This window comes from Schistocerca gregaria, chromosome 7 (genome assembly GCF_023897955.1).
Source record: "Schistocerca gregaria isolate iqSchGreg1 chromosome 7, iqSchGreg1.2, whole genome shotgun sequence".
Classification (NCBI taxonomy): Eukaryota; Metazoa; Arthropoda; class Insecta; order Orthoptera; family Acrididae; genus Schistocerca; species Schistocerca gregaria.
In genome coordinates, this window is record NC_064926.1 from 205212222 (window position 1) to 205228149 (window position 15928).

At 41.1% G+C, this 15928-nt stretch overlaps 1 protein-coding gene across 8 annotated transcripts in view; it reads right to left on the minus strand.

Moving 5' to 3' along the window:
* LOC126281595 (mediator of RNA polymerase II transcription subunit 25) overlaps positions 1-15928 on the minus strand; it is a 175332-nt gene that overhangs the window by 25438 nt on the left and 133966 nt on the right. For all 8 annotated transcript variants that reach the window (XM_049980681.1, XM_049980688.1, XM_049980685.1 and 5 more), the window contains one exon: positions 10667-10753. In XM_049980681.1, coding sequence (XP_049836638.1) covers positions 10667-10753 — 87 coding nt within the window. The remainder of the gene's footprint in view (positions 1-10666; positions 10754-15928) is intronic.

Here is a 15928-nt window from a genome sequence, read left to right on the forward strand (position 1 = left end):
TGACCTTTTAACTGGCTCTTGGGCACAGCTATTTAACAACAGCAGGAAGAAATTGTCTTAGTAGTGTACTGCACCAGAAGCCATTTCAAGAACTCACAAACTCGGCCAACCATAACTACAGTGGCAACTTGGCCTCCACAGCAGTAGTGGCAAGGTCTTTATGAAACTGGCAACGATGGTTTACAAAAAAAGGGATCAAGGCAAAGGATTGGTGAAGTTTAAGAAATGGGTAGGGTTACAGATAAGCTGCCCAACACTCCACATCAGGGGAGACTTAATGGACAGGATGAGAAGGAAAGAGTGATTACTGGAGACTGCACCAGATGCGGTTTCCATTTGGTTCAGTCCCCAACAGTCAGTCTTTCCTTCTCATCCCATCCGGTAAGTCTTCCCTGATCCAGAGTTCTGGCTGATGTTTTCCCAATTCTCCTCATTTCTTAAACCTTGCCAGTCCTTTTCCTTCCACTTCAATCCTTCTCTCAGAAGAAGGAACCACTGGCTCCAACAGCTTGCATATTTCCTTAACTTTCATGTAAGTCATCTCCTGCCACCACTTGGTGAGTAAATTATTTATCTATCCAATTATATTATTTTGATTTTTAATAAGTTTTTTGTTATTAACATATACTCTGAATTTTCAGTAGTGCCTCCATCTGTAATTTCAGTATGAGTTTAGAACATATTCTGTATATATTCTCATTATACTTGAATTATTTAATTCTACAGGTTGAGTCACTAACTATTGACACCTAGAACAACTCCGAATGTATGATATCAGCTGAAAAGTTAGTGAGACAAATGCTGCATGAGACAACAGGGCCATTATATGACATTGGGATACAGATAGCCGTACCTTAGGTGCAACCACAACAGAGGGGTATTAGTTGAGAGGCCAGACAAATGTGTGGTCCCTGAAGAGGGGCAGCAGCCTTTTCAGTAGCTGCAGGGGCAACGCTCATTTCCAGGTGGTGTTGTAAGTGATGACCACTGGTATCAATGCAGTGCTGCAATCTTCTTATCATGGATTGAGTGGTATTCTCTCTCGTATGTTGTGCAAATAGTAAATATTCGCTGAATACGGCGTATCCATCTAATGTGCCACTGACATGTAAACACCATTCGATAGTTCCGCCTTGCAACACTAATAGGAATGGTAAGACTAGTACCGTATTTACTCGAATCTAAGCCGCACTTTTTTTCTGGTTTTCATAATCCAAAAAACTGCCTGCGGTTTAGAATCGAGTGCAAAGCAAGCGGAAGTTCTGAAAAATGTTGGTACGTGCCGCCACAACTAACTTCTGCTGTCGAATATATGTAGCGCTACGCAGGCATGCTTTGTAGGCACAAAGATAAATACTGGCGCCACAACCTCTGCGTCAGTAAATAAATGAAAAAAAAAGCGGAAGACAAGCTTTTTTTCTCCACCACGAGTTTTGACCACTGCATTTTCATACATTATCCAACGAAGTAAATACAAATTCCGTATTGTTCATCTTCGAATGTAGCACAATTTCAGTGTACTACGAAAATCTGACTGGCAAGACTGTTTGGGATGTTTTCAATATGGCCAACTCTACATTCTGAATTTTTTCCTATCTGTGAGAAGAGATGGTTGCTAATAGGAACCTGATGAAATTTGAATCACATACAGTATTCTCTTCACCATAAGAATAATACGAATATAAACATTTTGCCATGTATTCCTTCGTGTTTGCTGCTATCTCATTTAAACCCTGTCTGCCTAATAAACTACGAAACTAGAGTGAGACAACAGCAAACGCAATATACGTATCGTGTCATGTTTATATTCGTATTATTCTTATGCCTAATAGTGATACAGTCAGAAATGAAGCACGGCAAGTGACTAGATTTTTAAATCTAAGATGACTCTAATTTCTGTGCAGAATTTGATGTAATAAAGAAGCGCCCGCAAAGATTTTAAAATGGAGAAAAATTTTCGCCTAACTCTCGTTCAGAACATGTTCTATCATACGTAGTCTATTATTTGATTCTTGTTGATCATTATCAAAGAAAGCAGCAGTGTAAGTAACAACAAATAGCAGTCTCTTGCCATTGTTTCGCTAATGAGGCGATTACTCTCTTTCTTCTTCTTCTTCTTCTTCTTCTTCTTCCTTTTTTTTTAAAAAAAGAACTGTACGCGGCGGTAGCGCACATAAAAGCAAGCCATGCCGCGAGCCGCGACAGGCCGTAAACACGCACTATCAGAATGCGACAAACAATGCATGACACAGTGCAGTAATGCATTTTCAGCTTAAGAGTGACGCAGACACCTATAACAAAGAAAACGGCACTTATCAGATCAAAGCAAAATAAGCAATCAATTCAAACCAGACGAAGCACGTGAAAAAGGAAGGGTACCCGCATAAATACGCATAGCAATGGTTGCGTGGTAAAGCTTAAATGCTAAGCTTCCGACTTGAACCAAACTACTGTAGCTGTATCATCATTCATTCGACCTAAATTGTGTCTCATATTACAATGGACCAACTTTGTTTCTATTTGGAGGTGCGGCCTAAAACTTTTCTCCCCTTGAATTTCGAGTCTCAAATTTCAGGTGTGGCTTAGATTCAGGAAAATTTTTTTTTCCTTTATTTCGAGTCTCATTTTTCAGGTGCGGCTTAGATTCGAGTAAATAGGGTATTGTCGAATCAAGTGCATGTGGATGATGTATTCCTACAAAGAACAAGTCAGTATGCTTCTCGTTTATGGAGAATGACAACGCAATTCAGTGAAAGTAGGGACATATACGTTGAAAGATATCCTCAACGTACTCACCCTACATGTCGTACATTTAAATACATGTATGATAAATTGAGAACAACTGGATCTTTAATGCAACAGACATTTATCTGACAAAGGAAAGTTACTAACAAGGAATTGGAAATTGGTACTCTTGCCACTGTAGTTCAAGATCCTTGTGTCAGTTCATGTCAAATCGCAAGAGAATATGGCTTGAGCCAAAATAGTATTGTTAATGTTCTCCATCGCCATAAATATCATCCTTACCATATCTGTCTCCACCAAGAATTCCACCCCCACCCCCCCTACACCACCACCCCGCCCCCCACCCATGAACCATGGACCTTGCCCTTGGTGAGGAGCCTTGCATGGTCTCAACGATACAGAGAGCCGTACCGTAGGTGCAACCACAATGGAGGGGTATTAGTTGAGAGGCCAGACAAACTTGTGGTCCCTGACGAGGGGCAGCAGCCTTTTCAGTAGTGGCACGGGCAACAAACTGGATGATTAACTGATCTGGCCTTGTAACACTAACAAAAACGGCCTTGCTGTGCTGGGACTGCGAACGGCTGAAAGCAAGGGGAAACTACAGCCGTAATTTTTTCCGAGGACATGCAGCTTTACTGTATGATTAAATGATGATGGCGTCCTCTTGGGTAAAATATTCCGGAGGTAAAATAGTCCCCCATTCGGATCTCCGGGCGGGGACTACTCAGGAGGACGTCGTTATCATGAGAAAGAAAACTGGCATTCTACGGATCGGAGCGTGGAATGTCAGATACCTTAATTGGGCAGGTAGGTTAGAAAATTTAAAAAGGGAAATAGATAGGTTAAAGTTAGATATAGTGGGAATTAGTGAAGTTCGTTGGCAGGAGGAACAAGACCTTTGGTCAGGTGAATACAGGGTTATAAATACAAAATCAAATAGGGGTAATGCAGCAGTAGGTTTAACAATGAATAAAAAAATATGAGTGCGGGTAAGCTACTACAAACAGCATAGTGAACGCATTATTGTGGCCGAGATAGACACAAAGCCCATTACTACAGTAGTACAAGTTTATATGCCAACTAGCTCTGCAGATGATGAAGAAATAGAGAAATGTGTGATCAAATAAAAGAAATTATTTAGATAGTGAAGGGAGATGAAAATTTAATAATCATGGGTGACTGGAATTTGAGTGTGGGAAAAGGGAGAAAAGGAAACGTAGTAGGTGAATATGGATTGGGGCTAAGAATGAAAGAGGATGCCGCCTGGTAGAATTTTGCACAAAGCACAACTTAATTATACCTAACACTTGGTTTAAGAATCATGAAAGAAGGTTGTATACATGGAAGAACCCTGGAGATACTAAAAGGTATCAGATAGATTATATAATGGTAAGACAGAGATTTAGGAACCAGGTTTTAAATTGTAAGACATTTCCAGGGGCAGATGTGGACTCTGACCACAATGTATTGGTTATGAACAGTAGATTAAAAATGAAGAAACTGCAAAAAGGTGGGAATTTAAGGACATGGGATCTGGACAAGCTGAAAGAACCAGAGGTTGTACAGAATTTCAAGGAGAGCATAAGGGGACAATTGACAGGAATGGGGGAAAGAAACATAGTAGAAGAAGAATGGGTAGCTCTGAGGGATGAAGTAGTGAAGGCAGCAGAGGATCAAGTAGGTAAAAAGACGAGGGCTAGTAGAAATCCTTGGGTAACAGAAGATATATTGAATTTAATTGATGAAAGGAGAAAGTACAAAAATGCAATAAATGAAGCAGGCAAAAAGGAATACAAACGTCTCAAAAATGAGATTGACAGGAAGTGCGGGTTGGCTAGAGGAGAAATGTAAGGATGTAGAGGCATATCTCACTAGGGGTAAGATAGATACTGCCCACAGGAAAATTAAAGAGACCTGTGGAGAAAAGACAACCACTTGCACGAATATCAAGAGCTCAGATGGAAACCCAGTTCTAATCAAAGAAGGGAAAGCAGAAAGGTGTAAGGAATATATAGAGGTTCTATGCAAGGGCGATGTACTTGAGGACAACATTATGGAAGTGAGAGAGAATGTAGATGAAGATGAAATGGGACATATGATACTGCGTGAAGAGTTCGACAGAGCACTGAAAGATCTAAGTCGAAACAAGGCCCCGGGAGTAGACAACATTCCATTAGAACTACTGATAGCCTTGGGAGAGCCAGTCCTGACAAAACTCTACCATCTGGTAAGCAAGATGTATGAGGCAGGCGAAATTCCCTCACACTTCAAGAAGAATATAGTAATTCCAATCCCAAAGAAAGCAGGTGTTGAGAGATGTGAAAATTACCAAACTATCAGTTTAGTAAGTCGCAGCTGCAAAATAGTAATGCGAATTTTTTAGACGAATGGAAAAACTGATAGAAGCCGACCTCAGTGAAGATCAGTTTGGATTCTGTAGAAATGTTGGAACACGAGGCAATACTGACCCTACGACTTACCTTAGAAGAAAGATTAAGGAAAGGCAAACCTACGTTTCTAGCATTTGTAGACTTAGAGAAAGCTTTTGACAATGTTGACTGGAATACTCTCTTTCAAATTCTGAAAGGGGCAGGGATAAAATACAGGGAGCGAAAGGCTATTTACAATTTGTACAGAAACCAGAAGGCAGTTATAAGAGTTGAGGGACATGAATAGGAAGCAGTAGATGGGAAGGGAGTGAGACAAGGGTTATAGCTTCTCCCCAATGTTATTCAATCTGTATATTGAGCAAGCAGTAAAGGAAACAAAAGAATAATTCAGAGTAGGCATTAAAATCCATGGAGAAAAAATAAAATCTTTGAGGTTCGCCGATGACGACGTAATTCTGTCAGAGACAGCAAAGGACTTGGAAGAGCAGTTGAATGGAATGGACAGTGTCTTGAAAGGAGGGTATAAGATGAACATCAACAAAAGCAAAATGAGGATAATGGAATGTAGTCGAATTAAATCGGGCGATGCTCAGGGTATTAGATTAACATCGAGTATTGATTTAAGTGTCAGGAAGTCGTTTATGAAAGTACTTGTATGGAGTGTAGCCATGTATGGAAGTGAACATCGACCATAAATAGTTTAGACAAGATGAGAATAGAAGCTTTCGAAATATGATGCTACAGAAGAATGCTGGAGATTAGATGGGTAGATCACATAACTAATGAGGCGGTACAAAATAGAATTGAGAAGAAGAGGAATTTTGTGACAAAACTTGACTAGAAGAAGCGATTGGTTGGCATGACATGTTCTGAGGCATCAAGGGATTAGTATTGGAGGGCAGCATGGAGAGTAAAAAACGTAGAGGGAGACCAAGAGATGAATACACTAAGCAGATTCAGAAGGATGTAGGCTGCACTAGGTACTGGGAGATGAAGAAACTTGCATAGGATAGAGTAGCATGGAGAGCTGCATCAAACCAGTCTCAGGACTGAAGACCACAACAACAAACAACCAAGAATTAACTGGCATGGATTGTATACATCGCTTTGAATTCAGAGAGATGATACATTTATTAATTTGATTTTATTTACCGACGAGGCTAAATTCACAAACCATGGCAATGGAAAATCTCATATAAAGATGTGAAACAATTACTAACAAAGAGATAGAGGGGCTGGCCAGTACTTACCTCTGCTCAGTACAGCCGATAGAAACACAAAAAACAACCGAAAATTTAAGTTCCTAGCTTTCGGAATAAATGTTCCTTCATCAGGGAGGAGAGAGGGGAAAGAAAGGGAAGAAGGGAAAGTGGATTTAGTTACTCACAACCCAGGTTATGAAGCAACAGGGAAAGGAAAACAGGGAGGGTAGCAAGGATGGAGGCATGGTTGTCAGAGGGAAGCCAAATATATTCTACTGTAGGTACTGTGCCAGCTTCAAACCAAAGAGGATGCATACAGAAGTAAAGAGGTATATAGTATAAAGATGTAGGATGAAAAGATGCATGAATGGCTAAAGAGGAAGGGGAAAGAGGAGAAGACTGAAAAGTAAATGGGAGTGAGGTTGTTTAACGTAGGTTCAGTCCAGGGGGATGGCGGGATATAAGGACGTGCTGGAGTGCAAGTTCCCATCTCCGCAGTTCAGAGGGACTGGTGTTGGGTGGGAGAAGCCAAATGGCACATATGGTGTAGCAGGTTCCTAGGTCCCTAGAATTATGCTGGAGGGCATGCTCCGCTACTGGGTATTGGACATCTCCTAGGCAGACAGTTCGTCTGTGTCCGTTCATGCGCTCAGCCAGTTTAGTTGTTGTCATACCAATGTAAAAGGCTGTGCAGTGCAGGCATGTCAGCTGATAAATGACATGTGTAGTTTCACACGCGGCCCTGCGTCAACTCTCAGACACCTCAACCTACAAAGCTGTTACCCAGGATACCATTCCCTCCATCCAGACTGAGCTGCAGAAAACCCTAAAAATCCAAGGTCCCTCACAGGACGTCACAACGGCTTCCATAGACTTACTCACTCCACCTGAGCCACATACCCCTACCTTCTACCTATTACCCAAAATAAACAAAGAGAACCACCCTGGCCGTCCCATTGTAGCAGGCTTCAAAGCCCCAACAGAATGTATCTCAGCTCTGGTAGACCAACACCTCCAAACTACCACCCGCAGACTCCCATCCTACATCAAGGACATAAACCACTTCCTAGAACGCCTCAAATCCATTCCCACTCCTCTCCCACCTAAAACCTTTCTTGTCACCATAGATGCTACATCCCTTTACACAAACATCCCACACACCCATGGTCTCTCTGCCCTTGAGCACTACCTCTCCCAACGCCCACCCGAAGATCTTCCAAAAACCTCGTTCCTTATCACACTTACCAACTTCATCCTCACCCATAATTACTTCACTTTTGAAGGCCAGACCTACAAACAAATCAGGGGAACTGCCATGGGAACCAGGATGGCTCCGTCCTATGCCAACCTCTTCATGGGCCGCATGGAGGAGGCTTTCCTGAAGACCCAACAGCTGCTTCCCCTGGCCTGGTATAGGTTTATAGATGACATCTTTGTGGTCTGGACTCATTGTGAAGAAACACTTTTTAATTTCCTCCATAGCCTCAACTCCTTTTCGAATCTGAATTTCACCTGGTCCTTCTCCAAAACCCAAGCCACCTTCCTGGATGTTGACCTTCATCTTGTTGAAGCTCACATCCACACCTCTGTCCATATCAAACCCACAAACAAACAACAGTACCTTCACGTTGATAGCAGCCATCCATTCCACATCAAACACTCCCTTCCCTACAGCCTAGGTATTCGTAGCAAACATATCTGCTCCAGTGACAAATCCCTCAACAATTACACCAATAACCTGACCAGTGCTTTCCTCTCCCGCAACTATCCTGCAGACCTTGTCCACAAACAGATCTCCCAAGCAATACATTCCTCCCCGTCCAACAACAATATTCCTACCCTCAGACCACACAGAAGCATCCCCCTTGTCACCCAGTATTATCCTGGCCTCGAATACATCAATAAATTACTCCGCCAGGGATATGAGTTTCTCAAGTCAACCCCTGAAATGAGATCATCCCTTGACAAAATTCTCCCCACACCACCCAGAGTTGCCTTTCGACGTCCCCCTAACCTCTGTAACATCCTTGTTAAACCCTACAATATTCCCAGACTACCTTCTCTACCCAGCAGTTCCTACCCCTGTAACCGACCCCGCTGCAAAACCTGCCCCATGCATCCCCCCACAACCACCTACTCCAGCCCCGCTACTGCTAAAACATACACAATTCAAGGCAGGGCCACGTGTGAAACTACACATGTCATTTATCAGCTGACATGCCTGCACTGCACAGCCTTTTACATTGGTATGACAACAACTAAACTGGCTGAGCGCATGATCGGACACAGATGAACTGTCCGCCTAGGAGATGTTCAACACCCAGTAGCGGAGCATGCCCTCCAGCATAATTCTAGGGACCTAGGAACCTGCTACACCGTATGTGCCATTTGGCTTCTCCCACCCAACACCAGTCCCTCAGAACTGCGGAGATGGGAACTTGCACTCCAGCACGTCCTTATATCCCGCCATCCCCCTGGACTGAACCTACGTTAAACAACCTCACTCCCATTTACTTTTCAGTCTTCTCCTCTTTCCCCTTCCTCTTTAGCCATTCATGCATCTTTTCATCCTACATCTTTATACTATATACCTCTTTACTTCTGTATGCATCCTCTTTGGTTTGAAGCTGGCACAGTACCTACAGTAGAATATCTTTGGCTTCCCTCTGACAACCATGCCTCCATCCTTGCTACCCTCCCTGTTTTCCTTTCCCTGTTGCTTCATAACCTGGGTTGTGAGTAACTAAATCCACTTTCCCTTCTTCCCTTTCTTTCCCCTCTCTCCTCCCTGATGAAGGAACATTTATTCCGAAAGCTAGGAACTTAAATTTTCGGTTGTTTTTTGTGTTTCTATCGGCTGTACTGAGCTGAGGTAAGTACTGGCCAGCCCCTCTATCTCTTTGTTAGTAATTGTTTCAAACCACGGAAATGTTAATTTGCATAATATGCATTATTGGGCAACTGAAAATCCATATTGGTTGCGGCAAGTTACACACCAAAAACCGTGGTCAATGAATGTATGGCAAAGGATTCTGGAGGATAGAATTATAGGCCCCTACTTCATCAAAGGAAATCTTAATGGTAGGAAGTGCACCACATTCCTGCAAGAAACACTAGGTCTGTTATTGGAAGAAATGCCTTTAGGAACACGGAACAGAATGTTGAATCAACACGATGGATGTCCCGCAAATTTTTCACTGATGGCTAGAAATGAGTTGCACAGGCAATTTCCAAATTGTTGCACTGAGCGCGGAGGAGATGTGTCGTGGCCGGCTCGTTCACCAGACTTGACACTTCTGGATTTTTCGTGTGGTGATTCGTAAAAGACATTGTTTATAAAGACGTTCCAACTACACCTGAAGACATGCGAGAGAGAACTGTCAGAGCATGTGCTTCAATAAGTGCCGATGTGATAAGGAATACCAGTCAATCCATGATAAGAAGACTGCAGCACTGCATTGATACCAATGATCATCACTTCAAACACCTTCTGTAAACGGACATCCAAGCCACCTTTTTGACCTTCACTGACCTTCAAAGACCTTACTGTTACACATCACTAGATTTGTCTCAATAGCTGCTATCAGAAAATAAGTACCCAACTACAGCACCCCATAAAAAAAGTTGCCCTTCATATCTCTGAAGCAACCCCCCTAGCGACAAAAAATGATCATCATATTATGGTCCCCGTTGTCCCATGCAACTTTTGTCCCACAAACTTTTCTGCTCCCATCATACTTTTGGAGTTATTCTTGGTGGCAATAGTTAGTGACTCACCCTGTATATGTTCAATTCCTTGAATACCAAAACATCAGTGTGAAGTTGAAGTCTTAAACATACTAATGATAAGGGCAAACTAAATACTGTATGAAGAGCTCTGTGGTGATGGATAAACCATAGTTGCAGACTTGCGTACCTGAACAATGGTCCAGTCCACTGTGCGAGAAATTGTCATACTATATAAGTTACACAAAACACGGAAGGAGTGGTTTCAATCATTCTTGATTTGGCAAAGAAATTAGTGAGTGCACTGTTAGTATTTGCCTTTGATTGATTAACTGATTGATGGAGGAAGGTTATGGGACTAAATGGTGAGGTCATCAGTCCTGCAGTATTTGCCTTTGTTGTATATTAGTACAGCAACACGTACTTAATGAACCTGAAATACAACACACAAAGGTACATATGGTTGTGAGGAACTCTCAAGGGCTGCAGTTGTAAACTATTTGATTTTTGACCTGCAGAATTTGGAGTACAGCTTTTAATGAAGAATGAAGAAAAATTTCTGCTCGCTAGTACAAAGGTTAACAGAAGACACATACTAACCTCAAAATGAGCCTTGAACTGCATCTCCTGCTGCTGGGCAACTTCCAGAGTTTGTTGCAGCTGTTGAATCTTCATGTGGCTCATTATCTAGATGACAAATAGTGATAGTTTTCTGTGAGAATATTATCAAATACCAAAAGATCACAGTTCCTTTAACTTCAGATTTAAGTTAACAGCACACAAAATACTACCAAGAGAAATTACTTTGAATCAGCCTATGGCTTTTAAAAATTACTTTGATATGCATTTCCTAATTCTGTAATCATTATTTTGTGATTTAAAATTAACATCTTAGGAAGTCATAGCAGTATCATTGTTCATCATCATCATCGTCATTGTAGTCGTCATCATTATTATTGTTGTTGTTGTGGTCTTCAGTCCTGAGACTGGTTTGATGCAGCTCTCCATGCTACTCTATCCTCTGCAAGCTTCCTCATCTCCCAGTACCTACCGCAACCTACATTCTTCTGAATCTGCTTAGTGTATTCATCTCTTGGTCTCCCTCTACCATTTTTACCCTCCACACTGCCCGTCAATACTAAATTGGTGATACCTTGATGCCTCAGAACATGTCATGCCAACCAATCGCTTCTTCTAGTCAAGTTTTGCCACAAAATTCCTCTTCTTCTCAATTCTATTTTGTACCGCCTCATTAGTTATGTGACCTACCCATCTAATCTTCAGCATTCTTCTGTACCATGACATTTCAAAATCTTCTATTCCCTTCTTGTCTGGCTATTTATCATCGTTGATTCACTTCCATACATGGCTACACTCCATACAAATACTTTGAGAAATGACTTCCTGACACTTAAATCTATACCCAATGTTAACAAATTTCTCTTCTTCAGAAATGCTTTTTTTGCTATCACCAGTCTACATTTTATATCCTCTCTACTTCAGTCATCATCAGTTATGTTGCTTCCCAAATAGCAAAACTCCTTTACTACTTTAAGTGTCTCATTTCCTAATCTAATTCCCTCAGCATCACCTGACTTAATTCGACTACATTCCATTATCCTTGTTTTGCTTTTGTTGATGTTCAGCTTATATCCTCCTTTCAAGACACTGTCCATTGATTGGACAGGATTGAGAGATCAGGAATGGCACACGAATGGACTAGCATACTGCATAGTTTGAAAAAATGACAGAATACTTCTTTGGGAGCTTACGGATAGACACCCTTCACATCCACGCACAATAATAAGTAGCCTAGCCCTGGGAAAGGATGTGATTGAGTGCTTCAAGGATGGTGGTGGAAATACTGGACAGTGGCAAAGGATTTGTTGGTCTGAGCATAAGAATAGTATCAGCAATCTATGAGTAATATCTGTTGTTATGGTAACCGGTCAGAATACTCTCTGTCTGGAAAGTCTATGACAACATTCCCAACATATTTGGACAATTCTGATCTTCAACTGCAGATGCAATGCCTGTGGGTGCCAAGGTAGTATGAGATGCACTCTGTTGTATGGAATGGGTGACAATTGTCAAAATCCAGAGACTGTTGGTGTTTGGATGGAACATAAAAGTGCTTTACACAAACACATCATTTCTTCAACCTCAGAATCCCATCAAAGATCTATGATTCAGCAAGGAAGTCCATTAAATCATTCCATCAGGGAGGTTATCTCTCATTATGAATTACTGCACTCTTAGAGATCACTATTTGCTCGTGGGTACTTGAGGTAAGCTGTTTAATCCAGTGGAGCAATTGATGATGGACTGCATAGCTGGGCATCATCCAGCATGGTGTAGTGGTAGAGATAACTGCTGAGGACAAACAGTAGTATTTTAAATTAAATATTACCTGCTTATTGACTATTCTAGAATTTTGCTAACGCTTTTGCTGTGGTGGACACGTGTACACGTCCTGTTCTAATGCTCCCCAGCTGCTGTGGACATGTATATGTGAGTTATGCTGCTGATACTACCTTGCCACTGATGTCTGTATACTTCCTGAGCCACCAGCCTCACTGCTACAGATGAGTTATTTTATATCTCGGAGAATAAAAGAGATTTGAGTATTTATTATACAACATATGTATCTCTTTAAACACTATAATTTACAAAAAAAAACTCATTTCAATATCTTGAAATATTTATGAAATATGATGATTGTTATGACCATATAATTCCTGATCTACATGTATGGAAGTGGGCATGTCGTATGTGACTGTCAATTGGTTACAAAAATCAATAACTTGAGAATCAAACGAGATATTGTTCTGCTCTCAATTTTAAATAAAAAAACTGATATCTTACATACATTTAATATACGACAATATATGAGCTAAAATCAAGAACACACAAAGTTTATGCAATGTGTTTTTGTCTCTGAAATCTCTCTAAAATTTTGTTCAATGTATTACTTAATTTGATGCAGCACAGTGACTATGATGAATAACAAAAAGACATTCAATCCTTTATCGAGCAAAGATATCACACCATAAGATGTGCAAAAATTAAATTTTTTCAGACAACAGTATTTGTAAAATCGAATGACAAGTATTTCACAGAAACACTATGCACAAACGTCTGTTGGATATAAAAATCAACAAGTCAATAATGAAATGAGATAGTATTCTGTTCTCAACTTTTTTTAAAATCTGATATCTTATCTACATTTCATACACTGGAAGGTATGAGCTAAAATCAATCACATGCAAAGTTTATGGAATGAGTTTTTACCCCTGCAAACTCTTTAAAATTTCATGCAGTGTTTTACTTAATTTGATACAGCACAATAACTATGATGAATAATGAAAACAAAATCAGTCCTTTATCAAGCGAAAACATCATATTGTAACATGTGCAAAAATAAAATTTTTTCAATGAATAGTTTCTGTAAAATTGGATGATAAGTAATTTATAGCCATAGAATGCTGTCTCCGAACAGCATTTAGCAAGCTGTACAGCCACAAACAAAACCACGCTCAGCGCAGAATGTAGAGAGCACATCTGTAGCAGTGAAAGGGATAAGGGAATCATTGTATGAGTCTAGAAAACTTGTTCTCCATTCAAGAAGCAATTCAACTCAATGTGTATTTTATTTTATCTACATCTACATTTATACTCCGCGAGCCACCCAACGGTGTGTGGCGAAGGGCACTTTATGTGCCACTGTCATTACCTCCCTTTTCTGTTCCAGTCGCATATGGTTCACGGGAAGAACGACTGCTGGAAAGCCTCTGTGCGCACTCGAATCTCTCTAATTTTATGTTCGTGATCTCCTCGGGAGGTATAAGTAGGCGGAAGCAATATATTCAATACCTCATCCAGAAACGCACCCTCTCGAAACCTGAACAGCAAGCTACACTGCGATGCAGAGCGCCTCTCTTGCAGAGTCTGCCACTTGAGTTTGTTAAACATCTCTGTAATGCTATCACGCTTACCAAATAACCCTGTGACGAAACTCGCCGCTCTTCTTTGGATCTTCTGTATCTCCTCCGTCAACCCGATCTGGTACGGATCCCACACTGATGAGCAATACTCAAGTATAGGTCGAACGAGTGTTTTGTAAGCCACCTCCTTTGTTGAAGGACTACATGTTCTAAGGACTCTCCCAATGAATCTCAACGTGGTACCCGCCTTACCAACAATTAATTTTAGATGATCCTTCCACTTCAAATCGTTCCGCACTCATACTTCCAGATATTTTACAGAAGTAACTGCTACCAATGTTTGTTCCGCTATCATATAATCATACAATAAAGGATCCTTCTTTCCATGTATTCACAATACATTACATTTGTCTATGTTATGGGTCAGTTGCCACTCCCTGCACCAAGTGCCTACCTGCTGCAGATCTTCCTGTATTTCGTTACAATTTTCTAATGCTGCAACGACTCGGTATACCACAGCATCATCCGCGAAAAGCCGCATGGAACTTCCTACACTATCTACTAGGTTATTTATATATATTGTGAAAAGCAATGGTCCCATAACACTCCCCTGTGGCACGCCAGAGGTTACTTCAATGTCTGTAGATGTCTCTCCATTGAGAACAACATGCTGTGTTCTGTTTGCTAAAAACTTTTCAATCCACCCACACAGCTGGTCTGATATTCCGTAGGCTCTTACTTTGTTTATCAGGCAACAGTGCGGAAGTGTATCGAATGCCTTATGGAAGTCAAGGAAAATAGCATCTACCTGGGAGCCTGTATCTAAGATTTTCTGGGTCTCATGAACAAATAAAGCGAGTTGGGTCTCACACGATCACTGTTTCCGGAATCCATGTTGATTCCTACAGAGTAGATTCTGGGTTTCCAGAAACGACATGATACGCGAGCAAAAAACATGTTCTAAAATTCTACAACAGATCGACGTCAGAGATACAGCTCTATAGTTCTGCGCATCTGCTCAATGACCCTTCTTGAAGACTGGGACTACCTGTGCTCTTTTCCAATCATTTGGAACCTTCCATTCCTCTACAGACTTGCGGTACACGGCTGTTAGAATGGGGCAAGTCATTTTGTGTACTCTGTGTAGAATCAAATTGGTATCCCGTCAGGTCCAGTGGACTTTCCTCTGTTGAGTGATTCCAGTTTCTTTACTATTCCTTGGACACTTATTTCGATGTCAGCCATTTTTTCATTTGTGCGAGGATTTAGAGAAGGAACTGCAGTGCGGTCTTCCTCTGTGAAACAGCTTTGGAAAAAGGTGTTAAGTATTTCAGCTTTACGCGTGTCATCCTCTGTTTCAATGCCATCATCATCCCAGAGTATCTGGATATGCTGTTTCGAGCCACTTACTGATTTAACGTAAGACCAGAACTTTCCAGGATTTTCTGTCAAATCAGTACATAGAATTTTACTTTCGAATTCACTGAACACTTCACGCATAGCTCTCCTTACGCTAACTTTGACATCGTTTAGCTTCTGTTTGTCTGAGAGGTGTTGGCTGCGTTTAAACTTGCAGTGGAGCTCTCTTTGCTTTCGCAGTAGTTTCCTAACTTTGTTGTTGAACCACAGTGGGTTTTTCCTGCCCCTCACAGTTTTACTTGCACGTACCTGTCTAAAACGCATTTTATGATTGCCTTGAACTTTTTCCATAAACACTCAACATTTTCAGTGTTGGAACAGAAATTTTCATTTTGATCAGTTAGGTAGTCTGAAATCTGCCTTCTATTACTCTTGCTAAATAGATAAGCCTTCCTTCCTTTTTTTATATTCCTATTTACTTCCATATTCAGGGATGCTACAACGGCCTTATGATCACTGATTCCCTGTTCTGCACTTACAGAGTCGAAAAGTTCGGGTC